At 48.1% G+C, this 26,086-nt stretch overlaps 5 protein-coding genes across 5 annotated transcripts; 1 reads left to right on the top strand and 4 right to left on the bottom strand.

Annotated features, from left to right (window-relative positions):
- Positions 1-957: 957 nt before the first annotated feature.
- Positions 958-15,748, bottom strand: MDN1 (Midasin; the record flags this gene model as incomplete). The annotated part of the gene is made up of 2 exons (XM_031145308.1): positions 958-8,475; positions 8,537-15,748. 2 exons carry the CDS (start codon positions 15,746-15,748, stop codon positions 958-960), a joined length of 14,730 nt encoding a protein of 4,909 aa, XP_031009498.1.
- Positions 15,749-15,945: 197 nt separating this feature from the next.
- MNP1_0 (54S ribosomal protein, mitochondrial) lies at positions 15,946-16,539 on the top strand (the record flags this gene model as incomplete). Its single annotated transcript, XM_031145307.1, has 2 exons — positions 15,946-16,149; positions 16,213-16,539. The coding sequence occupies 2 exons, from the start codon at positions 15,946-15,948 to the stop codon at positions 16,537-16,539; spliced, it is 531 nt and encodes a 176-aa protein (XP_031009497.1).
- Positions 16,540-17,961: 1,422 nt separating this feature from the next.
- Positions 17,962-19,472, bottom strand: PDA1 (Pyruvate dehydrogenase E1 component subunit alpha, mitochondrial; the record flags this gene model as incomplete). Its single annotated transcript, XM_031145306.1, has 4 exons — positions 17,962-18,467; positions 18,559-19,013; positions 19,103-19,236; positions 19,338-19,472. 4 exons carry the CDS (start codon positions 19,470-19,472, stop codon positions 17,962-17,964), a joined length of 1,230 nt encoding a protein of 409 aa, XP_031009496.1.
- Positions 19,473-20,233: 761 nt separating this feature from the next.
- Positions 20,234-22,527, bottom strand: Fbxw7 (F-box/WD repeat-containing protein; the record flags this gene model as incomplete). Its single annotated transcript, XM_031145305.1, has 5 exons — positions 20,234-20,488; positions 20,534-20,882; positions 20,933-21,295; positions 21,347-21,972; positions 22,027-22,527. 5 exons carry the CDS (start codon positions 22,525-22,527, stop codon positions 20,234-20,236), a joined length of 2,094 nt encoding a protein of 697 aa, XP_031009503.1.
- A 1,892-nt stretch (positions 22,528-24,419) lies between these two features.
- On the bottom strand, positions 24,420-25,818 carry SLC39A9 (Zinc transporter; the record flags this gene model as incomplete). The annotated part of the gene is made up of 4 exons (XM_031145304.1): positions 24,420-24,597; positions 24,669-25,654; positions 25,706-25,766; positions 25,811-25,818. 4 exons carry the CDS (start codon positions 25,816-25,818, stop codon positions 24,420-24,422), a joined length of 1,233 nt encoding a protein of 410 aa, XP_031009502.1.
- Positions 25,819-26,086: the final 268 nt, after the last annotated feature.

Below are 26,086 nucleotides of genomic sequence, written 5' to 3'. Positions count from 1 at the left end.
GACACCCTTTTCTCATCTATGCTCGATTTTCCTGTTTAGTCGTTTAGTGAGGACATTGCCGAAACCCTCACTTACGGAATCAATTGATGTTTGTCAATTAACTCTTTCTATACTATTATTACTATTGAGTCAAAGACGTTACTATACAAAGTAACTATTTTCATGAGGATCACCTAGCAACAAAGGATTCATCGACTTTAGAACCTCCGCCCTGAGAATAGGGGGCTGACTAGCTTATCGATGCTTGCCTACGGCTGATCATACTCGAGTACCACGTTACATCTTATACTTACTTACATGTCGACCGCACCAAGATATATATAGTAAAAGATTTATCCATAAGGTTTTCTTCAATATTGAGGCTGCGTAGGTCAGGATGACAAGAGCGTGCTGGCAACGCCTGCCACCAAGTAACCAAGTTCTATAATTGTCCTTCGTTTCCGTGCTACTAAACGCATTAATGAACGCTGCATAACGGATGGATCGGTATGGTTGCTCGGGCTATCGAACGAGAAGAAGAAGAAGACACCGTGGATTGGATACGCCACATCCATGAGTTCCTTATGCGGAAAAGCAACGATCAGGAGCGGCTCGACGAAATGCAACGGATATGCTCAGAGATGATAGCATGTACCGCTAAGGACATTATTGAGTTCGATGCGGGAGGATATATTCGACAGAATGCCGAGCGAATGTACTGGGAGTATCAGAGGCAAGTCGGATCTGGGGGTTTGCGGGAAGGACAATCTATAGTTATAGAATCTGGATATCTGGGACGACGCTCGATTGTCATCACGTAGCTGTTTCATACGCTAGCAAAACAGCGTACGAACAATCATCATTCTTTCTGTGTCAAAAAGTCTCTTTGCACTCGTGTCTTGGAAAACTGTTCTGAATTGCTACATTGAATCTAACTAAACTCCATAAAATGCTACCCAAACAACGCCTGCTATGCTACTAATTAGAAGAATCCACAACCTCCGCAAACCACTGCCTTAAAAGGGTCGCCAACACGCCTGGCAACTCTTTGACATCGCTAACAATCAGATAATACTGAAATGGGAATGTATCTAGATACCTGACGATTTTAACATCCTTGATCCCAGTCATCGGATTCTCGAGGAACTTCGCCTCTTTCAGATCCATGACGCTCTCCCCTTTCTTCTTATTCCTCACATCATCGACGACAACAAAGATGATCATGATTCTCTCTTCCAATGCCTCTCTTAGTAGTCGACGAATAGCTTCATGCTCAGAAGAATCGCAGACGCCATCAGAGATGATAAGTTCCATCTGCCAAAGATCCGCATTGCGACTCTTCTGCCTCGCCGCGCGGAATAGTTCAATACTCTCTCTAACCAAGCGCGTGACATCTGTCCGACTCTGCTGAAAGCCGAAGTTTTGGAAGACTTTCGGGCCTGCATCGGAAGAGAACGGCGTCTCAAAATCATGCGCTACTTTGACATCGTCGCCAAAGCCCACAACGCAGATCTCGCCTACTTCAAGCATGCTCAAGGATTTCGACACCATGACGAGCGTCTCGAAAGCCAAGGATCCACTGCCGGACTCGCCCATACTCTTGCTATCATCGACGGCGAGCATGATTTGGTAGCTGCGCTTACTGGGTACGCTGCGTCGCATCCAGATCTTGTCGCGTTTGTACTGAGATGCGATATAGGGGATGATGCGTTTGATGTTGAGGCGTTTGCCGGTTCGGAAATCGCCGCGCATTTTGGTTGCGAGGGTTGGGGCGAGGATGAGGCGGAGTTGTTCTGTTAGAGACAGGGAGAGATCTCGCGTTAGGGCTTCGTAGTGTGTCCATTGTTGACGGGCGTCAGCTGCGGTGCGCATGGAAGTAACGTCGAGGTGTGTGCTCTCGAGCTGAGTGTCGACTTCTTCTACATCTTCTTCGAGGTCGTCGAGAGGTTGGATACGGGGAGCGTCTGGTGATGAAGCGCGGTCTTCTTTGGCTTGGTTGATCATTGCACCGGCACGGCCTTCATACGCATCGGATGGCTCTTGGGGTGTTGAAGGTTCTGTCATATCGTAATCGACATCGTCCTTTTCGACTTCCTCCGGTTGGAACTGATCTGGCATTTCCTTGCTCTCGGAGTCAACGGCCATGGACTCATCAAGGGCGTGAGCTTGGTCTTCGGTAGCAGTGCCAAGAGCCTGTGTATCTGCTTGAGCGTTTTCATCTTGCAAATGCTGAAACTCGTTGCTTTCCGTATTGACATCGACATTCTGTTCATCCTTCTGCTCCGAAGGTTGTCGAATTTTGGTTTGCTGTCGATGCCATCTTTCGAGTGCCTCGCCGAGTTTCTTGAATGGCTGGGCAGAAGAACTATCTTGCGTATCGTCCATTGAATCTTGAGGTGCTTCTCCGTTTGCTTGATGCCCCTTCTCTCCATCTTCAGCAGCGGCTTCTTTCTGTTCGGAAGAATCACCGCCCTGACCGCCATCCTCTCTCTGAGCTTTGTTTGCGGACTCGGTTTGGTCTGCTGAGTTCTCGTCTTGATCTTCACCAACCCCTTGAACGTCGCTGGGAACGGCATCTACATCAGTATTGGCATCGTCCTTTCGGTCTCGCAGAAGGCCTTCTTGATCTTCCGGTGGCTGTTCTGGTTCATCAACCTTTTCGCCGGCCTCCTCTGTCTGATTGCCTTCTGGCTGCTCTTCGTCAACATCTGCCACGTCCATATCAGAACCAATATCTTGGTCTTCTTGTTGATCCATATTCTCGGCACCTTCCTGCTCTTGGCCATCATTCACTACCTCATCGTCCTTTTCATCTTGCTCCGCATCGGAGAGATCATCCATCCCGTCTTCGCTTCCAGAAACATCACCCTCCTCTTCCTTCCCATCTAATTCCATATCTTCAGGCAAATCAAGAGCTTCTCCTTCTTGGGCATGTGGGTCATGCTTCTCCACCTCATCTTGCTTGATCTCTTCACCTTGATCAGCACCGGCCATCTCCTCTTCTTCATCCTCCCCTTCATCGCCCTCAGCACCCTGTTTATCATTTTCCTGCGCAGCAACTTGCTCATCCTTGCTCTGCTTGCCTTTCGAATCATCACCCTCTTGATCCTTTTCAGCTTGTTCCCCATCTCCATCCCACATCTTCTCATCAACAGCAGTGGGGTCCAAATCATCCACATCCCCAGCCTCCTCGTCCATATCATCTGCATTATCCTCGCCGTCAGAACCACCATCTTCTGAGCCTTTCTCTTCTCCTTCGCCCATCTCACCCTCCATATCTCCATCTGCCATATCAACTGCATCTTTTTCGTCCTCCATTTCACCTTTCTCGCCGGTATCTGGCTCCTGCGCAAGTTCGTCCAGATTCTCATCATCCTGAATGTCCTTACTGATATCTTCCGCTCCTTCACCTTCGCCAAGACCTGTGCCGCCTTCGAGTTTATCGGTCTTGCCATCTTGAGCATCGGATTTCTCAGATGGAGTGCAAAAACCTTGGGTTGCTATCTGTATGAAGGTTTTGGTCAGAATGTATGATGTCTTGCAGGTGGCGCGGTGGAGCTGTGCGTATCGAACGACCGACTGCTGAAGGATGTTGAAGTACTGCTGGAAGATCGGAAGTGCGACTGCGAATACTGCACCTGCTGCCTTACTAGTGCTTGATTGTTGTAGATTGAGGCAGCGGAGGATGTCAAATGCTTCGCTCATTTGGGAGACTATGTTATTAACGTGCAGAGAAGTGAGACTATTTGAGAGAGAACTGTCGTTCTTGGAAAGCCAGCTGGGATCTTCAGTAGAAGAAGGTAACTCGCTTATCGCGTTCTTGTGCTTCTCAGTGGCGACCAGGATAGCGTCACACACAGTAGAAAGTTTGCTGTCTAGATCTGTGATACTTCTCTGAGGCAGTTTCTCGGTTACAGATTCGGATGTAAGTTCGGTCCACGGTGTGATCTGGTCAATGATGAACGCCAAATCAGGACGGTCAGCACTCAGCGCAGATATCTGAGTTCTGAGCTGTTGCGTAGAGCGAGTAATTTCTTGTTCGATGGTCAAACGCTCGGTTGAGATTATTTGTGGAGGAAGAGAGGGCAAAGAATCCCATTCAACAGAGAAAATGTCGAATTTCTCCTTCCACGACATGATGGTGTTCTGGATGTTCTGGGAGTCAATCTTACCCAGTTTCGAATGAATATTGATGAGGTCCAAGGCAACAATCAAAATTTTCGGCAACCACCGCAAGAGTTTCTCGTGACTCGAAATGTCTTCTGAGAGACTGAAGTCATACTTGCTAGGAGCCCAAAGCCCTTTCATCATTACGATGTTGACTTCGAGTTCCGAAAGATTCGTGACAGCCCCAGAAAGCACATCATGCTGAGCCAAAACTATTTGAAGGATGCCTTCAAGGAATCCGGTACTTCGTGCGACCTCGGCACTGCTCAAATCTTCAGAATGTTTCTGCGCGGCGTCTCGAGCAAGCGGAGCTAAATCAATGGACTTGTGGAAGTAGTATTCCAGCCCAGAGATATCAACATCTGGCCGTGGAGTCAGGTTTCCGACGTTCACAAGAGATACAGACAGAGAGTTTTGCTTGGCGAGTGCATCAGCGCTGAGGTTATACTTTATTCCCATTTGACGAAGCTCTTTGAGCGTATCTGCAAACAGCTTCCGCTTTCTAGTCTTCAGATGCTTGACTGTGACTTTATTTTCTTCGTCTAGGACGGATGGCGTGGCTTTTTGGAGTTCGGCAATCGAGGTAATGATGTTGCCCAAGAAGGAATCAAGGTACGCTGATCCTTCCAAGGTAGATTCAGGGAGCTGACTAGCATCAACCATCATGCCGACAGTCTTAGACACATTGACAAATCTCTTGCTCTTTTGTGACCACTTTGGGACAAATGTAGCGCACAGAGCTAGAGCAGATTGGTCCACCGTTGGAAGTAGTACCGAAGGCGAGTACAGATTATGTCCTTCCGAGAAAGTTTCATCTGGAATACCTTGACTGATAATGAATTGCATCGGTTGGCTAAGTAGAGCCCTGAATTTTCGAACGATCTTGAAAAGCTTGTGATGAGATCTCTTGGCGCTGTCCTTGAGTGCAACAATATTCGTATCTTTCCAACTAGCCAGTAACAGTACATCTTTCATAGCCTTCTCCAGTGACACCCTCCCCTTCTTGAGGGTCTCTTGAACTGGCTTCTCATATCGAGCATAGAGAGAAATGAAGTTTGAAAGAGCTGAGTTGATAATCGCCATTGATGGCTCGTCGATCATGATCACCTCGAGGTGTTTCTGTAATTGCTTAAGTAGTTGAAGTTGTTCCACATATTGCCCAACAACGGCTGTCTTGAAATAAGCCTCTAGGTCTCCGAGCAGCCTCGAAGCGTATTTCCTTAGCTCCTCGTGATCGCCGGAGATTCCTAACGGTGCGGCCACGATAATCTGATATGCAAAGAACCACCAAGCTCTGGCGGCATCCTCGCACTTCTTAGTCTCCATATCAAACAATTTCGCCCACGTTGAGAGTTCCAGGCGTCGCCAACTGACAATTGTAGAGGTCAGGTTATCATATTGCGGAAGAGCAGAGTTCACGCGGCTAGCCCAGCCACCGTGTTGCCATTCGTGCATGAATTCGTGGACTTTTTCGACTTTGGTGATGATCTTTGCTATGGGGTCGGTGTGGCGAAAGTTGAGCAAATCTCGACAAGAAGCTAACACATCTTCAAGGGTCTGCATGTGAGCGATTTCATCAACTGATTGTAGTTCTCGGAAGCGACGTTGGATTTGGTGGACGAGTGTGACAAGTTTTCGGGCCTCGGGTAGATTGGCATCCGTGTAGAAATTATACGATTCGGGTACTGTTGATGTTGGGCTCAAAGCCTCTATTTGATGGTCGAGAAGTAAAAGACTTCCTGGGAGGATTGAAGCAGTCATGTTCCGTTGGTTACTTTGAGCTCCATCTTCATGACGCGCGCTGATCTGTTTAGACATGTGTTGAATGAAACTTATAATGCTGTCTGACGGTGTTGCCGCACCGAGGAAAATATTGGCATGAACCTGAGCGATGTTCACAGCGGTATCCCTGGCTGTACTAGAGGACGAAATCCCACTTGGCAAGCTTGAGGATGCTTCATCGTAGGCCGGAAAGAGTTCGTTGAACTCCTCTGCATCGTCCTCATCTTCATCTTCGGCACTGCCACGGAAACGATACAAGCCTGAAGCAGACTCCGCCTCGGCACGATCCGTTTTCAGGCGCTCCTCCCATTGCATGAAGCAATCATGGAATGTTTTGAGAAGTGCATTACGTTGGGGTTTTTGGAAGGAGGAAAGCTTCTCTGTGTTTGCCGTAACTTCTGCGAGCGCTAAAAATTCCATTGGGTGACTCAAAAGGCCACTGCTATCAATAGAGGTAGGACCTCCGCCGAGGAAGGGAGTAACTTTGATGATAGCCGAAGAGGTTGCACGCGAATCACTTGAGACAATAGTTGCCATTGCGAGACCAATCTGCAAACAACGCAGCATACTGATGACAGGAGTCGTGATATCATTGTAAGCTTGATAATGTGACAGGTGGCGTATGAGTTGGGCAACATTGCTTTGACACAACTTGATATCATTCGAAGCATTCTCATCTCTGTCATTGAAATAGCTCATGAGGGTGCCGCGTAGGTCTGAGGCCACGACAGTTTTCAGAACATTGGCAAAGAACCCCTGAAGTTGATCTAATTCGGAAACCTCGGGACGATAAATTTCCTGCATAATTGCGGGCGGCTCACCCAACTCTTCAATTTCGGAGTTTAAAAGTTGGCATCGAATATTCGATTCTTGTCCGGAGAAGATCTTTTCGAATTGCTGGAGAGCTGAAAGCTTGTTTTGAAGCATCTCGCGGGTATTTTGATGTCGTTCTCGTTCGAGGCGCTGTCTCTTATCAGGATCAAAGGCCCGATCAGGTACATAGAGAGTGATACACCCAACTGCAAACTGTACCCATGCGAGAGCTGAAGATTGCATTCCGTACCCGGCTGTAGACCTAGCCGTCGTAAGGCAGACGGACGCAAGGCTGAACTGGTTTGAAAGCACTTCTCGAAGGTTGTCTGCTAGGTGAACTGTGGAAGGAGCTTTAACCCGTCGAACTATTGACGATAAAGTCTCGTCTAGGTCTACGGTTCCAACACTGGTTGCATTACTGAGCGAACGAGTCCAGGCGCTGTAGTCAATTGAAAACCTTTCATCGTGAGTAGCAATGACGCTAATCATCATGCTCGAAAGGACCCCATTCAAATCTAGAAGCTGATCCCGGCAGATGGTGGCAGTAGACTTGGCGATTTTCGCTCCCATAGTCGGCAGCTCAGTCTCCAATAACTTGAGTGACTTCAAATGAACATCCCCAACATTATGAAGTTTGCGCAATAGAGAAGTAGAGAAGGTATCCGAGATGAGCTGGAATTCAGGCCCCTGGTCCCAGAGGTAGTCAATGGTCTGCATTGGGCGCGAAGTGGCAGTTGAGGTAGCGAGGCGCAATTCGGAAGTTGTTGGGAGGTTCGCTAGAACAATCGTCTCCATATCAGGCGTAGCCTCTACCGCTTCCCCTGATCGCAAGTTCTCGAGTGACTCGAATTGGCGGAGGGCTTCGAATTCGGAGGCCATAAATGGTTCCACAACTGTCGTATCTGTGCTATCTCCATTGATGTTATCTGCCTTACCAATTGTAGCTTCCAATAGCTCGAGTTCGGCGCGCAGTGTTTGGACTAGACTTCCGCCATCCACGTCTGATGTGAGGATGAGACGATAGGCTTTTACGAGGGAGCTCATGATACTTCCAAGCTCCGAGATTGAGATCGATATCTTCCATCGAAGAGCATCGAATCGTTTTGCCAGTTTGTCCATTTCACCCAGCGTTCCCATAACAGTCAGATTAGGAATGACGATGGGCCGCAGCTGTTTCCAGAGAACTTCCATGCTAAGTCCAGTGGTCAACTTAAAGCCAGAGCGAAATTCGGTATTTAAGCTTTGCTGTATTGTGGCAACCATATGTTTTTCATGCTGTGTGATCTTGAAAACGCTGGCGAAGAGATCTCCACCAAGGGCCAAATGTGCTTGGAAAGTTGCTTCTTCAAATGAGGGCGCGATGGCAAGATGATATGTATCCCACCAGTACTGTATCAAAGTGAAAATTGCCTGCTTTCGAACTTTCCAATCTCCACCTGCAATGTTACTTTGCAAGTAAGATTTCAATACCGCTAGACAGTGGGCAAGAAATGTCGATATGTTGACGGTCGAGTCCTTTGCAACCGCTGGCACCCGCCCCCGAACAAGCGATCTCTGCAGCCGATTCATCTTGCTCGGCTTCAGTGCCTCAATCCCAGTCTCTTGACCGATCTGCGCCTCCATTGCAGCAGTGACCTCGAGCAGGGACTCGAAGCAGACCGCAAGCCAGAACACATGGTCACTAGACTGCTGAAGTAATGAAACTAAAGGCGAGTTTTGAAGAGGATGGATAATCTACAGTTGTATTAAAGCTATCAGTACAAGTGTCTACGAAAGGAACAGCACAGTTACTAACCTGTGCGTCTCTGAAGCCTGGTACCAAGGCGGTCTTCTGAGATATTGTATTTAACACCTCTCCAATGCATGTCCTGAAGTTCTGATTATCGGGCGATTGATAGATCTGCATGTATGCTTGATATATGTTTGAGAATTTGAAAGCTGTGATGGAGTTGTGTTGAGCGATGAAACGTGGAAGAAGGGACATGTCAGACCAAGCTAGGTTGTCCAATGCTACATGTTGCAGAAGGATTGCTTGTTTGGTATCTGTGGTCTGAGATTCTAATACTTGGCCTAACGTCTGATATCTCAGAATATTGGCCTCGGGCTTGACGAATGACACCTGAGGATACGCAGGCAAGGGCTCGAGGAAGATCTCAATTGCACGATTCCTCATAGCCCTCGACAGTTCACCAAACCTCGCATCCATCGTCAAGAAGATTCTGAAGTCAGGATGCGGTCGAACGATCTTTGGCTCACCATCTGAACCACAATGTTCATTAATGCTCAAAAATCCATTTGGCTCCAGTAGAGAGTTCAGTCGATCGAGCACAGATGCGCTACAAAGATTGGCGTTATCGAGAACAAGCCATTTCCCTTGCTCCAATGCTTTCACCAAGACACCATCTACCCATTCAAAACGGGCGTTTTCGAGTGTCATGGCAGTCCTGGCAAAGCGTTGGCAGGTGCTTGCTAGGTTCTCGAATTCAGGAAGTGACGTCTTTGAGTGCAGTGTAAGGAGACTCTCAGCAAGGCTTGAGAAATACGACGGAGATGTATCGCGGTGTTTAAGAAGTCCTAGCAGAAAGATTGCTTCCTCGGGGACCTTGGCAGGCAAAGATACCAAAACTCGCTCGGTGAGGAAATCAGTAAGTTGTTCAAGGAAGGCACTTGCAGCTCGTTGGGGGTCAACTTGTTCAAACCCTCCAACAAGATCCATCGTATCGATGTCAGCATTGAGAGGAAACACAACAAGTGATTTCCCACTTGCTGCGGCCACGTGCTGCAAGAGGGTCGTCTTGCCAGATCCCGATGGACCGACCAGGATGCAAGGTAAGTTTTGCTGAATACATATCATAAGTGATTCGATTTCAGGTAATCGGCTGGTGTGTTCAATAGCGGGGAAAGGAAGGCGTTGCAAAAGGCTATCTCGCTGCATGTAGGCAAGACCAACTTGGTAGGCGGCGGGGCTAAGGTTGTGGAAGAAATGGCGGAACGGGACTGCCGCACCAAAGACGTTGGCAAATATCTTGTCAATTTCTTGTCGGTCCCGAGAAGATCGAAATCGTTGTCGGAAGATCAGATTCAAGAAATCTGATGGGATGACAGCTGATAGGAATGGGGCGGGAGACGTTAGTAGTTGAAGCCAGCGCAGGATATCACGCAGATTAAATTCCCATGGTCCTCCTTGAGAACCAAATCTACGCTTGTGCACAACTTCCTGTTCAAGCTGAGATACAAAGCCGATGATTGTTGTTACAACCTCATCGGACATGGCGGGGAAATTATGCTTGCAGATTAGCTGAAGATCCTCGTTTCTAAAAACGTCAGCATAGACAACGGTGAACCGGTTAACAAAAGAAGCCGGTAATCCCTTTCGGCCACCTCCCTGGTGATGAGGATTTTGTGCGGCAAAGACAGAGAAATTAGGATGACGTTTAAATGTCTGGTCAAGCTCGGATATGTAGACTTCTCCACGATGATCGAGACATGCGTTCAGTCCCTCGAGAACTGATTGAGATGCGAGGTTCATCTCATCTAACAACACCCACTCTCCCTTTTGCATAGCCTGGAGGAAGGGTGCATCACGCCATGCGAAATGACCTGCCTCAGCTCCCTCTACCGGTACATCTGATCCAAAAAGATCCATCAAATCTGTTTGTTCCGAAAGATTGATTCGAGTCAGAGGTCTGTTGCAGGCACGTGCCAGAGCAGCGATCAATGTCGTCTTGCCGACACCTGGACTGCCCTCAATCAGAATCGGCTTCTGGACTTGAAGGGCTCGAAGAACACGCATTGCATTCAGCTTGGTTGTGGGGGCGTCAAATGCAAATCCAGGATCGCGACTCGCACCGGCTTGTTTGGGAATTGAAAATTCTCCAATGGTGAACAGATGGTCTTTGTTGACGAGCTGAACTGGAATAGAGTAGATGGTGCTTACATCGTGCTGCAAAAGATTGCTGAGCTCTTGTAAGCACTTTTCTCGTTCTTCTCGAATACTTTCTGGGCTAATGGCGAGAAGAGCAGCGGGATTGGCACCCAGAGTATCAATGTATACCATTGAGGCGCCATGGAGGACTGCAAAATAAGGGTCGGGAGTGTTGCATCCGTTCATGAACTTGACCCACGCTAGGACGTCTCGAACAGAAATGGAGGTTGACGCAGACGAGCGATAACTCTGACCGAAGTATTCTGCAAAATGGACCATTGCACTGGAAAACTTCTTCAGCGGGCCATCAAGCTTGGCCTCTACAATTTGCAGCACATCCTCGTGTTCGGAAAGAGATGGAACCCAGATCTCAGTGAAACGATTCCTCAATGCGGGTGACAGTTCACGTTTGCCATAGTCGCCGCCGGGATTCATTGTGGCGAAGAATTGGAACCCATCTGCAGCCTGGACGAACGAATCCTCAACTCCCTTTTCTGCAAGCAGAATAGTGCGCTGCGGCTCTAAGACTGAGTTCAGTCGTTCAAGGACAGAGTCGTCTGCGAGGGAAATTTCGTCGAGCAGAAATAATTGTCCCTCTTTCATGGCCTGAACGAGGCTTCCATCAGACCATTCGAAGAGTGCCTTGGCCTTCACAAGACTCGTCTCAATTTGCCCTCGCAATGCTTCTGAAACTGAGACAAGATCGGAGGGAGACAAGGCTCTGTATGCCGCCACCAAAATGTTAAGATCTGCTTGAGCCGCCTGGTCTTCAAGACGAAGAACCTGGACGAGGTCCTGGCGTAATTGATCCAAAATTACGGCGCGGTTTCGTATCGGTCGTTGAGCACCAATTATGTCTCCAGTCTCAGTGTTTTGATGGGCATTCACGATATGCAATTCCTTTGCAAACGCATCCCCCAGCATTTGACAGACGGTTGTTTTGCCGCAGCCAGTCTCACCGACCAAGAGAACGGGCTCATTGTTCCGTAGAGCATGTGCGACGAGTACATACAACCTCCGCATCGCTTGCGTCCAGACAACCCCTTGAGTATTTGAAGTTGCATCGTAAGAGTTAATTTCGGGGCAGCGGCTGGCGTCATAAAGAATATTCGGATCAAGCTTGACCTTGAAGATCTTCTCAATGACCTCTTTCACCGCAAGTCTCTCCTCGGGGTTCCGAACTCGCTCAGCCAGTAGCATGTATCCATTGGCAGCAAGCTGTTCTCTATTATCAGCATCCCTAAGCGCCCATCTGAAGAGATCTCTCAAAGTAGCGAAGCTATCCTTCTGCTCAAAGAGGCGATTTGATTGTCGTAGTCGTGAAAGCTCTTTGTAGACGGAAACAATTCTCCTGCAATCAGAAGGCGCAACTTTTTGACTACGTTTCTCTAGAATGAAGTCAAGCTCATCCTCGGGTATATCATCGAAATGGAGCTCAAGGAAACGGTTTCGGAAGGCTCGCGAGAGTGTTTTTCTGCCACCATAGAGTCCCGGTGGATTCTGGGTCGCAAAAAGCATAAAGTTCTCGTGTGGTCGAACAATTTCTTGTGTCTCGGGAATCAAGAGCTCGCGATTATCATCAAGTAGTCTGTTCAGAGCTTCAAGAACATCCGTAGGAGCCAAATTCAACTCGTCAAGCACAATCCAATGGCCTTGACGGAGGGCTTGAACAAGGAGACCTTCCTGGAAGCGAAGCTGCCCATCGGCACCCGAAACATATGTTCCTAAGTACTCTTGCAAGTCAGTGTGCTCATGATTGTTGATCCTCACGAATTTGTTCCCGCTGAATTTAGCCAGGTACTCAATCATACTAGTTTTTCCGGACGAGGTTGGTCCTTGAACGAGAACGGGAAAACGTCGAGTTGAAGTCGCTCGAACGAGATTGAGCATATTGCGTTCCACAAATGGAGTGATGATGTACTGAGGCTGTTCCTCCGGCACTTCCATGCCTTGAAGCATCCAATATTGGCGGTCCTTCTTCTTGTTCATGAATCTCACATACTGCTTTCCATCTTCGGGATGTCGCGGAGTTTGGGAGAGAAGAGCCTGTGGGTTTGGGTGGCTTTCTAGTAAGTGATGGTTGATTAGAGGTATAATCAACTTTTCTGATTCTCGGTCGAGTAGAGTCAAAAAGCCCATAGCGAATCCTTCATATAGAGCTCTCCGCAGGCCATATGATGGTGCAATCTCCGTTACATAACTCAGAACCCGAGTCAGCGTTCGGAGACTGAAGTGTGGAACTTGATTTGCTCCATCTACTATGCGCTTGTCGTCTGCTCTACGTTTTGTGTCGAGGTAAAGTGAGGTGACATCAAGAGCAGCCTTGTCGTCACTGCTACTTGTTCCTTTCAGGTAGGCTTTGACAACGGCTAGGAGATCTTCGCGGTTGCGATCCGGACTCTCGACGTAGATCTCGGTAAATCGTGACCGTAGCCCCATTGGTAAATCCCGCTTTCCAACATCAGTTGCTGGATTCATGGCACCAAATATACGAAAGTCAGGATGAGCTTGGACTCTCTCGATCTCGCCGGTTTCAGATAGGAGAATTGATGGACTGCCGCCAGGTCCGCTGTGCAAAAGGTCTGCTATGCTCTCCAGGGTATCTGGGGAAGCTAAATTAATCTCATCTAGTAATACCCATTCGCCATTTCGGGCTGCCTTTACAATGTTCCCTTCCACAAAGGTGAAAGCGAATCCCTTCGATCCAGCTGAAAGTTGAACATCGAACTGGTTCAAGCTTTCGGAAAATCTCTCCCATCGAGGTTTGAGGTGGAGCAATGATTGTAATCTCGATTCAGTTTTCCGGCGTTTGGTAGGTTGCTCGGCAGCAGGACGTCCATTCGTTTGCTCTTTCTTCCTCAGTTCCGAAATGATATGTTGGAACATCTTAGGCGCCTCTCGCCAGAGCTTAGAGGCCTTGCTCCACTGACTCTTTGCAACAGACTTTGCCAGTTGATCGATGTATTTCTGGTTCTTGCTTGCAGATATGCCAGTGGCTGCAAAGAGTTCATCAAATTCATCCTTGAGCGGAATGGCAAGACTTCTCACGTTTACAGGCTTGAAACCACCGAGAAGATCACCTACTTCGCTTTGCTGGGACAGATTTACGGCTGTGAGCTTGGTGGCTAAAGAATCCGCGAGCTGCTGAATGACGGTTGTCTTTCCAATACCAGTTTCTCCAACAAGCAGGACTGGCTCCGCCATCTTCACAGCAACCCCAACTTGCTCAAGTAGCCGCTTCGCAGGGGCAGTATTGGCAAAAGGTCTTGCTTTCTTGGCTGGTTTAGTAATGCGATTTACGCTTCGTTTTGGCAGCCGCACTCGTCCAATCGTCAATACTGCCTCGGTATCTTCATACCGTGGGATATGTGAAGTAAGGAAGTGCTCAACCCGTTGCGGATCAATGTGCATTTCTTCGGCTATCGCAGCAATGACGATTTTTCGAGTTTCTTCAGTTTGCAAACTTCCAGCAAAGCAGTCTGCAGCTTCCAAGAACATCTCATATTTCGTCGCATCGGTAATTGGTTCTTCGCCGGTTCTAGATCCAGCTGCAACGAGATTGCTGTCCAGTCTTCGACACCATTTCAGAAGATCACGAGGACTGATCGGGCGGCCGAGAGACGTTCGGCTTTTCGACGCAAACGACGATTTGTGGGACAATGTGTACAGACGTTCGTAGACATTAATGATACCGGGTAGAAATTTGTGAAGGATCGGATGGGTGCCACTGATGATTTCGCGGAACTCATCTTGCGTGGGCATCTGAACTGGTACTCGCTGCCAAAGTCTCGCCCCAAGCATGTGTAATGCAGGTGCATTCTCCTGTCCGGTCACACTGAGCGAAGTGCGAATGCTAGCAAGAAGTCTGAATCCACGCCCAGCTTTGATGGTCTCCCCACGACTGGGTATCAGAAGCTCGCCTCGCTCAATGAGGGGTAAGATCACACTGATCACTTCATTTGGCGCCCGGTCAAGATCTTCAATAAACACCCATCGACCTTCCTTGACTGCAGTTGTCAGAACTCCAGGTCTCCATGTAAATGATCCTGGAGTTGATCCCGTAGCATACATTCCGATGAGCATCTTGGCATCAGTTTGCTCGTTCAAGTGAAGTGAGACCATATTCGTGTCAACGCCGAGCTCACGGGCAAAATCATTGACGAGTGATGTCTTTCCAGAGCCAGCAAGTCCATGAAGAAGGATTGGCGAAGATGAGAGGAGTGATTTCGCAAATGTTTCCATGTTCCTCGAAGCGGTTGCTGTTTGTACAAGAGCAGAAGGTCGAGGCGATGCTCCATTTGGCCGGGGGAGTAGTGTGTTTCCACAACGTACAACCAGATCCGAAAGACTCCCCAGGTTGAATGCATCGAGGCCCAATAAACCTTCCTTCCTTGCCATCCTTTCCCTGTCTGCCTCCTGTAGCCTCTTCTCCTCAAACAAGCTCAAGAACCCATAATCTACAAGCTTCCCATCATAATCCCCCATGACCGCATCTTTGCCCACATGTTCTTCGATCATAGCTTCAAATTTCAGATCCGATGCCGAGCATAGCTGACTGAATACCCGAACTGCAAGATATCGTACCCCGCGGTCTGCATGATTGAAAAGACTTTGTATTCGCGCTCCAGAAATCGTCTGTGAGAATGTGTATTTGTCAAAGTTTAACAATCGAAAGGTCGCGAGTAAGATCCTCTGGAGTTCCAACATTGAAAGTTCCATACACTCCCACATGCTTCCTATCCTCGAGGTCTGCGGGGGCTTTCCATTAGCGGAGGAAGTATTCTCGAGGTATTTCTGCAAGTAAGTCGACAGATGCGGCGCGAGAGGCAATATTCTCGCAAATCCCCCAATAACTTCATTTTTCTGGATTCCCCCATTACTTCCATCTACCCACCTCGCCGTCGAATCTGCAAAAATGCTCTCAAATGTGGTAAAAGCTCGGAGTGTAAGTCCTGGCTGCAAAGCAGTTTGCGCGAGGATTCGCAGAAATCGCGGTGTATGTTGTATTCGTATAATTTCTCGTAATTCGTCAGGCAGCTCACGAAGAGCAATTTGCCCATCGTCTGGGGTATCTACCTCCATTTTGTGAGGTTTTGCCGTCGAATATCACAGCTGGATGCGGGCTTGTTAAAATCCCAGATATTTTTTTTATCGCAAAAGGGCGATAAACATTTAGCGTGCACGGGCCTCTTCAAAATATACTCCGTACTAGACTTTTCTCGTCTTCACAACCTCAACTCTCTCCATCCACATCTCTCACCCCATCAACAACCGCCACCATGTCAATGACTTGCCAAACAGCAGCTCGGAGCTGCGTGCGCTCTCTGCGGATGCAAACACCCCGAACATGTCTCGCGCAGGTACAGAGGAGGAGATGGGCGAGCTCGGAAGCTACAGTGTCGAATCCCAAGATCTCGGGCATTGTAGATCAGATCAGTCAATTGACACTCCTGGAGACAGCAGACCTGGTGGCTAGCTTGAAGGTATCTTCCTGCATATCTTTACCCATCGAGTCTCCATCAATGCTAACCTAACTATCTGAGTAGACTCGATTAAACATCCCCGACATGCCCATGGGCGGTTTCGGAGGTGGCGGAGCCGCACCCGCTGTTGCAGCCCCAGTCGTCGAAGAAGAAGCTGCTCCTGCGCAACAAGAGAAAACACTGTTCAACCTGAAGCTGGACAGCTTTGAAGCCAGCGCCAAGCCGAAGATCATCAAGGAGATTAAGAGCATGTTGGGCTTAAGTTTGGTGGACAGTAAGAAGTTTGTGGAGAGTGCGCCGAAAATGATGAAGGAGGGTGTGCCAAAGGAAGAGGCGGAGAAGATCGTAGCTGCGTTGAAGGGCTTGGGTGGTGTGGTTGTCATGGAGTAGATGAATTAAAGGTGTCTGTAGGATATAGTGGGAGGCATTGATTTGAGTGGATACGAATGAGGTTAGAGAGGATTGTGGCCATACTGTATTAGAGATGTGTACAAAATCAAAATTCCCATTCAGTCCAGTTCATTTGCCAAGTTTGTTGATTGAGAGGTACGGATGCGACTTGTGACATGCGGATTGGAATCTACTAGCAATTTGATAATTGGTTCTTTCACTAATTAATGGCCAGGTGCGTTCTCGTGGATCTTGGAAAGTTGTTTTGTTTAAGGAATGATCACGATGCATGCTTTCTCCAAACTCGTATGATCTCGACCTCAAATCTTGGGCAGTCTTGTTCAACACTGCTCTTCCACCTCAGCCTTCCATATCAACCCGCTAAATCTTCGGCGCAGAAGCCTAAATTCCTGCCATACTTCTTATATTCATTTAATACAAAATCTGTCGTCGAACACAAGAGGCGCCCACTTGGCTAAGTGGGTTAGAACAAATTGTGTTGGGCAAGTAGGAATTGTAAAAACCCTTTAATGCTGGCATGCTAGGGTTTATCCTGAGTCAGCTGCGGCTGGCCACAAGGTTTTGCAGTTTTTGTATTCGATGTCTTTTTTGTATTTAAATATATGCCTATGATCTTAAACAGCGAGCAATAACGGCTCTTTGCATACATTACTTTTTTATATATTCTTAGCTTAGCGAATTCACATATTCATAGTTGAAAGTTGTGCAGAATGAGTAAATGGCGGCAAGTAAACGCTCAGTTGTACCGGGCGGCTATGCTACTCATTCTGTGGACTTCAAAAGTTGACAGGATCCACGTAAAGATAGTAGACGACATAAGTTTGAGTTGTAGCAACACCCAACTACTCTTCACTTCTATGCTAAACTTGTGCTGTTTTTTCTCCTATACACGCTGTTCGCAGAGGCATACAACACCCTATCTACCTACCTATACGTTGCTCTACTTTACGTTTTATCTCTCTATTCGCACGACGCACCTTGAGTGAAAAGAGAGACGGACTTTAGGTTAGTAGGCCAGAAGAAATTGGGGAAATAGGAGCAATGAATGCATTGAAGTGTATTATACATGCGGTCACGGTTTCGATATGGTGACGTTCTATAGATAAACGTGTTTTGGAATGTTGGGTATGATGGAAGGGGCTCGGGATGGGGAATAATTGGATATTGGTAATTAATAATTTATCAAGGTGGGCATATAGGGAGATGCGAAGGGGTGGTTGCTTGGATAGAAATGATGAATGGAAGGAAAGCAAAGGGATAATAGATGGTAGAGGTGGAAGAGCATAGCATAGGTTACAACCGAATAAGGAAATCTATGGACCGCTTATGCAATTTCCAGCCCAGCTAGTAACTCAGTAGTATACAACCCTCCCATCCATCCATCCATCACCACCAATTGATTTAGTAGTAATAATTCTCCTCAACCACCCGACCCCTCATAAACTGCGGCTCACTGCCCCGCACGTAAATATCCTCAAACAGAATCTGCGGCGTCGCATCGGGAGGAAGCATCTCCTCGGCCTCCTTGACCTCAGCGTCAACCGCCGCGCGAGCCTCCTTATCGATATTCTTGAGCTCTTCTTCAGTCGTGACGTTCCACTCGATGAGTTTATGCTTGAGGCCAGCGATGGGGTCTTGGGTGGAGCGCATGCGTTGGATTTCCTCACGGGTACGGTATGTGGTGCCGGGGTCCGACATGGAGTGTCCTCCGTAGCGGTAGGTTACGTATTCAATAACCATGGGACCGTGGCCAGCGGCTGTGTAGGCTTTGCCGTAAGCGACGGCAGCTTTAACAGCAAGAACATCCATGCCGTTTACTTTTAGGCCGGGTATGTATTGGCCGCGCTTATAGTATTCGGTTGAGGCCGAGGAGCGGTTGGCTGCTGTTCCCATACCGTACTTGTTGTCTAGAAGCATCGTTAATACACATGCATCCAATCCCAATGTCGAGCCCGAAGAGTGAGGAATGAGGCAGAAGGAAACAGGGAGTGGACATACTCTCGCACCCAAACAGAATCGGCAACTTCCACAACTTGGCCATATTAAACGCCTCGAACACCTGTCCCTGATTACTGGCACCATCACCATACAACGCAACAGTCGTATTCTTATTTCCATTATACTGATGCGCAAACGCCAGACCGGCACCAACCGGGACCTGAGCGCCCACTATACCGTTTCCACCATAGAAACCCTTAGCAAACATGTGCATAGAGCCTCCCTTGCCGTACGCAATACCGTGACGGCGTCCGAGCAGTTCGCCGATGATGGATTTGACAGAGCCGCCACGCATATATGCGAAGCCGTGACAACGGTAGGCGGTGATGATATCGTCTTCTTTTGTGAGGGAGTGTTCAATGCCAATGGCGACAGCTTCTTGACCAGTTGAGAGATGGCAGAAACCGCGGATTTTCTTCTCTTTGTAGAGTCTGTCGGCGGCCATTTCCATGCGTCTATATAGATCCCATTAGTCCTATTCTGTTCCCATTTCTTCTCAAGCTGATTCATTGAACTGCATTGCGTGGCAGTAGACGTAACTCACCGAACAGAAACCATATCGCGATACATCTGCTTCAACTCCTTCTTGGTAGTATCAAGCGTATACGCTGGGGGGTCCAGCTCATACGTCTCGAAAGACTCATCAGATAATTGGACCTGGAAAGGCTTATCATCTTCCTATAGAATGTCCCCATCAGCATCAATCCTCATTATCCCGTTCGATTCCATGCCATCCACCACTTCCCATCAATTCCGGATGCAATTGAGGCTAATCTTACCTGAGGAACAGCATCCTTATCTGCATGCGCGCTCGCAGCATCCGTCGTGACAGTTCTCTTGCTCAGCGCAACCCTCGAGAAGGCATTGCTGCGTAGACCCGCAGGCCGGGAAGTCCTCAGTGCTCGGGATAGCATTGTGTGAGGAGGGAGTTGTATGTGAGGGAGGTGGAGGAGGAAGAATAGAGGTAAAGCTTTCGCGCCGGCCCGTTTCTGGAGTTCTGCCAAAATGTCGTTGGGAGCTTTCGGGATTTGCGTTGCCGTAGTCTGTTTGTGGTATAGCGCCAATGACCCAACCCGACATTATCCCGACTTAATAACTGCCTCCTTTGGTACTTTCTGTCTCTCCTTCTTGGATATAATTAAAGATGGGAGATGGAATTCACACTGACGGATACTAGAAATATTGCGGCGTCAAAAAGTCATTGTTCTCACACTTCACATCACCATTCACTCACTCCTGGACTAAGTGTTTAATACCATGTTCTTTTAATTTACCACACTTATCCGTCTCTACAAAAGTCATCCCAACGCTAATGCAAATCCCAACCTATCCCATTCCCAATCCATTCTGGCCATGTTCCAATAAACTCCCATGCATAAACCAGACACTCCGCAGATACCATGGTATCCGACGAAAAAAAGACATTAAAACGCCGAGGCATGCATGAAGATAAGATAAGAGGTTTTGTGACCTGAGTGATATGCGTTCATGTAAGTATAAGCATCTAAAAATGCACGCGGCTAGCTGGTGATTTCAAATCGAGGAGGGTGGGTGGTAGAGGGAGCTTAGCCGCTGGCACGCATACCGTGCGTGTGTTGTAGACCGGACAGTATAAACTGGTACATGATCGTTCAATCTGTATGGTGAAGGTCAACTTGCACCGGTGACAAGTTGATCAGTCATCATCGTGGAAGAACGTTGGCCCTGTGGCTTGAGGTGGTGCCGTTGATGGCCCCGCATCCGTCATGTCCACATCGTCTTTGCAGTAAGCAGCTTCTTGTGAAAGCAGTCCCGACATCGGTTGGTCTTGAGCATTCGGATTTGATCGGTATTCGAGAGCACTTAATGGCCTCGGGGTTGTGGATAGTAGGCGTTGGACGAGAGTATCCCTTTCGTATAGTTGCTCTTCAGGGGGAGAGAATGACCAAACCTGACAATGTGAGTAAACATCTCGCAACGGAAAAAGACTACATACCTCCATAATTGTCCGATTTGATCGGCTGGCCATCACAACACACTTTTCCTCTTCAAATGCAACTCTCCATACTGCATCAGCAGGAGCGGTGAGTTCCCTGACCAATACACCAGTCTTCAAATCCCAGACCTTGACTCTGCCATCACTACCTCCACTCACGACCCGGGTATCGTCAAATTGCAAACTCGTCACACTATTATCATGAGCAGCCAATCTATGTATGGGTGCCATCTTTTCCAAGGACCAGACTCGTACTGAACCATCAGACCCACCAGTCACGAGAGTATTCCCGCGCATCTGAAGCTGACCAACCAAGGAAGTATGGCCTTGAAGAATTGCTACGCAAGCGCTAAGAAAAGGCATTAGCGAAGGATTCAGCATGTACCACGATTTACTTACCCATTATTTGGATCCCATATCCTCACACTTGTATCTAGACTGCCTGTTGCTATTCTTGAGCCATCAAAAGCAATGGCGTAAATCTGAGAGAAATGCCCGGTAAGCGTCCGGAGACACCTCCCTTCAGAAATACTCCAAACCCTTGCAGTTGTATCATAACTGCCGGAAACCACAATATCACCCTTGATCTCCAGACACCTGACGCTGGCTTGATGACCCACGAGGACATTTTTGCAAAGTCCAGTTTTGATATCCCAAACTCTCAGTGTCGTATCTCGTGAGCCAGAAATGGCTGTGTTCGCATCTGACATTTTCAAGCAACGTACTGTCGACGTATGCCCTCGAAGAGTATGTAGGCTCTCGCTATGATTTAGTCAGTATCGGGATCATCCAACCATCCTGCAAAATACATACCCAGTAGACATATCCCACACCCGGACGTCTCTATCACATCCTCCACTAACAAGAGTATCCTCCCAAGGAACCATAGCCCAAACACCCATGACGTGCCCCTGCAACGTTTTTTGTTGATTCCCATCCGTGTTGAATACATGAATCTTCGCATTATCCAGCGCCACCACAATGTATTTAGGCGTAAGATGTAGACTTGTCACCACCCCTTGATCCTGCGTAATATGCCTCGCAATGTTTCTTCCACCAGTCCTCCATGCCGTCTCCACCAAGTATCTTTGTTTAAAATGCGACTTGTATGATCTAATCTTCGGCCTCCTCAAAGCATTCGAACTGGTAGCACTATCAAAACTCCTCGAATTGCCAGGAACATGCGGTGCTACTGCTGTCGCCCCTGGATATGAATAAGTCGGTGTTTCGCCGTCAAAATATCCAAATATTGGGTTTGGGGGAGGTCGTAGCGAGGAGAAGGGAGGCGTGCTGATATGCGCTTCTGACATCCTCCGCCCGTAATCGTGTTTTGCACACAACTTCATCCATGTTACATCATCAGCCAGTAATTCTCGCCATCTTTGCGAGACCTGAGATGCGCGAGCGAGGACCTTGGGGTCGTCGATGAAAGAGAGTATCTATTGCAGGAATTAGCAGGGGACGGAGAGTCTAGGCACAATTGCATATCTTACCCGTAAACATATCTCATTTGGTAGACTGGTGAAAGGGTCTTTCTTTAGCAAAGGATCTATGTACTGCCGTACAAAGCTGAGCTCCCGGCTGGTACATATGTTCAACAGATCGGCCAGCAGCCTTGTCCGCTCCGGGTAGGAGCTGGTATTGAAACGCACTCGCATATCTGACAAATAAACATCTTCCTCGTCTCCTGCTTGGCTCCAATCCGGCTGTGGATGGTCCGGACCTGGACTCGCTGCTGGTGTAGGGGGTGGGGGCGGATCATGGCTCGAATGTGTTGGGGAGTCTGGGTCTGCTGACGGGGTCATCATATTAGGGGTCGGAGGCCCTCGTGGCCGTGTCTGCACGATCTTTTCGACTCGAGAGGGCAAGCGTACATTATTCGTGGTGTTGAGGGTTAGGGTTGCGCGGGTGGTGGGAGAGAGATCGCCGTCATCTGGGTTGAAACCCATCGAAGCCCTTCTTTCAGTCAGACTCAAAGGTCTGTAACCCTCCATCGTTACTTCTCTGGTCGTATACCCTGGCGATATTGTGATTCGGGACGGTGGAGTAGGGTTTAATGATGGCAGGCGGGGTGGATCGTCGGCGATGCTTTTACGGTGAGGTCTGGATCTTGTGGAACCTTGCTGGACCGGACTAGCTAGTTGCCGTAGAAGCTGCGTTGCGGGTAGAAATGTTGATAGTTCATATGATATGTACACTCGGCAGACGTTATGATTATCATATGGATTGGGATTTGTCGTTTTCAGGGGTGGTAAGATGGGTGAGAAGAGGCAGTTAAAAGGAGTTGAGTCGTGCTACTGGACTGGAGTGCTGTATGCGAATTTTACTGTACAGGACAGGCTGGGCTCGAATGAATGTCGAGTAGGGGGTTATGTATGAATGCGGACGAAATCGTGAAATCTGGCCCTTGACCCTCGTGCTGCCGGCTTTATCAATGGGTATCCTGTCGTCTTTGTCGTCTCGGTGTCGCGCGTCGCTATGGGAATTGAACGGGATGAATAGAGGAGGAGGTTGTCGTCTCTTCCACTCCACTGTCTCAAGCGGCGGTGGAGCTGAGCGTTGGGCTTGCAGGGTTACTGTACCACCGGCAATTGCAGGGGGGGAGGGGGGAACTTATCCACTTAGAAGAGCGAATGGGCGTTTAGAAATCCGAGTTTACGGGATGACTTGCAGAGAAAGCATGACAGAGGGAAAGAAGATACATAGGGAGTATTTGAAGGCTATGTAGATATACGAAGTAATTATCCATCTAGTCATTTACACTGTTTTACATATTCACGTTTTGTTGGCACGCGGACTCCATTACTCACCTCGACCAAAACCAGGTCATTTTTTCTTTTCAACCTGTATCATTTTCACCAAGTACTATACAAAGGACAGATGTGATAAGTTCTATATTTATCAAATATCATCCGCATCCATCACGTCCAGCGACTTTCTTTCATTTCATTCAAAGTCTCATATTTCGTATCTACAAATCAGCCGCAACCATTAAACCATAATTAATCTACCAATCAACCTCATGACCCCCTGACTTTAGACCCAACGTCACACATGACTTTAACGTGCGACGCTGCGAAATGCAGGGGCACCTCATGAAACAGGGAGACATGTGCACTGCCTCATTATAAAATACAGTAACACGAGAATACCGATATTATTTTGGCTTATTAATAACCGTACTTGCACCTACTTAATAACCAACTGTAATTCAAGCCAAGGAAGAGAGTTATTACTCCTTTTAGTTATGCTATATTAGTTAAAGACTATAGGAGATATTAGATCCTTAGCTTCGACTTACTTGTATCCTCCTCGCTAACCCCCTTTTCCCCGCCGCGAAACAGTACATAACTTAAACAAAATTTACGGAAATCTCAAATATCATAATACAATCTAGATTTATCTTAGCTATACGGAATACACTAAACGATCTATCACCAAGGAAAGATATCTGCCCTACCTGGCCAAGAAGATCAGGTAGATACGGATAAACTTTAGCATAAACTCCACGCCCAAGAACAGATTAAGCGACCCCCTTCTTCAGTAATCCAGAATCAAGATCCACGCAAATGGAACTCTAGGTATAAAACCAATATACTTGTTCAGCCTGTGTAGTTACTTTCGTCAAAATGTACCTAGACTTCCTTGTCATCACTAACTTACTTGAATCCCGAGATGAAGACGCGAACAGACAGACAGACAGACCGACACCTTTTCTTTCTTTCCTTCCATCTTATACTATGTTTACTTGCAAGCTATATAACCATATTACCCGCATGCTCATCCCGTAACGCCTATCAACCCACATAAGATGCATGATATAACATAGCGGGTACATAATCTATCTAGGTATTCTTCACTCGTTGGCGCAATCGCGAGCAATGGATTAATGATGATGTCCAAACTGCGTCAAAAGCGGTATCAACATGCCCCCAACCGCTGCAAACGTATCGCGCATCTGAGTTTTGGGTTTCGCGCGCTGGCTGTTTCCGTTTTCTGCGTATCCGTTTTGTTCGTAAGTGGTGTGGGTGGAGTCGTCTTGCATGGCGTGCATGGCTACATATCTATCTCTTCGCATGAGCAAAATCCCAAGAGTAATTAAGTAGGTAGAGAGTAGAAGAAGGACAGGACTTACAGAAATGTCCCCGCGGAAAATAACAACAACATCCCCGTCCACCACTGCCCCCTCTCCCCCTCAATATGGCCCCCTCCAAGTATATTGACCATGACCCACGTACTCAACGCTCCAAACGGCGCCGCGAGACTGAAAATTATCAAATGCCCTCTCGCTGCCCTCTTGCTTAATCCTTGCTTCAGCAACACGCTTGTAAGCCCGAACGCCGCGGGCGCTTTATGCACCATGATGGCGATGAAGATGATGAAGCCCAGCTTCGTGTTATCTGTACTAGCGCTTGCGCCCATGGCAATGCCGTCTGCGGCGGCGTGGATTACCAGCCCAGTGGTTGTAGCGAGACTGCGGGTTTGCTTAGGCGTTGGCGCGAGGGATTGTAGGAAGGATTCGGATTCTGGGTCGGAAATTGGAGAGGAGGGGGAAGAGAGACCCATGGAGAGATTGTCGAGGGAGATGTGTCGGGTGGGGGGAGGTGGTTGCATGTTTTCGGAGGCGTGGCGGGGGAGTTTGTCGACTAGGTACATGAGGATGAAGCCGAGTATTAGAGAAAGACCGATGTAGAATGTTGGGGGGCTGGGTTCGTCGTGGTGGTCTTTCTTTGGTGATGAGTCTTGGACTGCCTTTTCAGGGGGGTCTGTCTGCTTGGATGCTGTAGGTGTTGTAGGGGCTGCTGGAACGGCTTTCTCTTCTATTTCCAGCCCTGGGGCATCTTCTCGTTCAGATATCGAGTCTTCCGCCCTGCGTACGTTCAGAGGGGTTAGATTGGCACTACTCTGCCATGAGACTTCAGCCCCCTTCCCCATAGCTGTAAACTCCTTCTCGTATGCGAATGCCCCGCTGATTTCGCAGTGTATACGGCTTCGATTCCTTCTGGGATGATGACTATGAGCGATGTACCCACAAGCACTCCCATTCCAATGGTGGAGATCAATCGTAGTTGCGACGAGGAGAGGCTCATGGACAATGGTAATGCGCCGGCGAGGAATGAGCTGTATAGTAATTAGTAGATGCTTTTCAATGTGGTTTACAGCCTCACTTACGCCAATGCCATCACCACGCTCAACATGACCAGCATGAATAATCCGTCCAACATTTTGATCCCTTGATTCGACGAAGCTGTATATGCGATTGAGATGCGCTGTTACCGATACATTGCGGTATCCGTCTTCTTGAAACTGATATTATGCGATAAAATAACCAGAGCATCCAACCGTGGCGTGCCGATTCTCTTTCGAAGGATTGTTGCTGACTTCGTGGGATGACAGATTAGAGGTCGGTCTCGTCTCCACAAGGCTGAATGATCGGATCCTCGCTCGCTTGCAAGCTCAAGCTCAAACGCGTCCTTAAAATCAATTTACGCGCCTCAATTCCAGCAATCCGCTGTATTTGTTCCCTTCTACATGATTAATCTGACATCGCGA

The sequence above is a fragment of the Lachnellula hyalina genome, assembly GCF_007821495.1.
Source record: "Lachnellula hyalina strain CBS 185.66 chromosome Unknown contig00004, whole genome shotgun sequence".
Lineage (NCBI taxonomy): Eukaryota > Fungi > Ascomycota > Leotiomycetes > Helotiales > Lachnaceae > Lachnellula > Lachnellula hyalina.
This window is presented reverse-complemented; position numbering and strand designations above follow the sequence as displayed.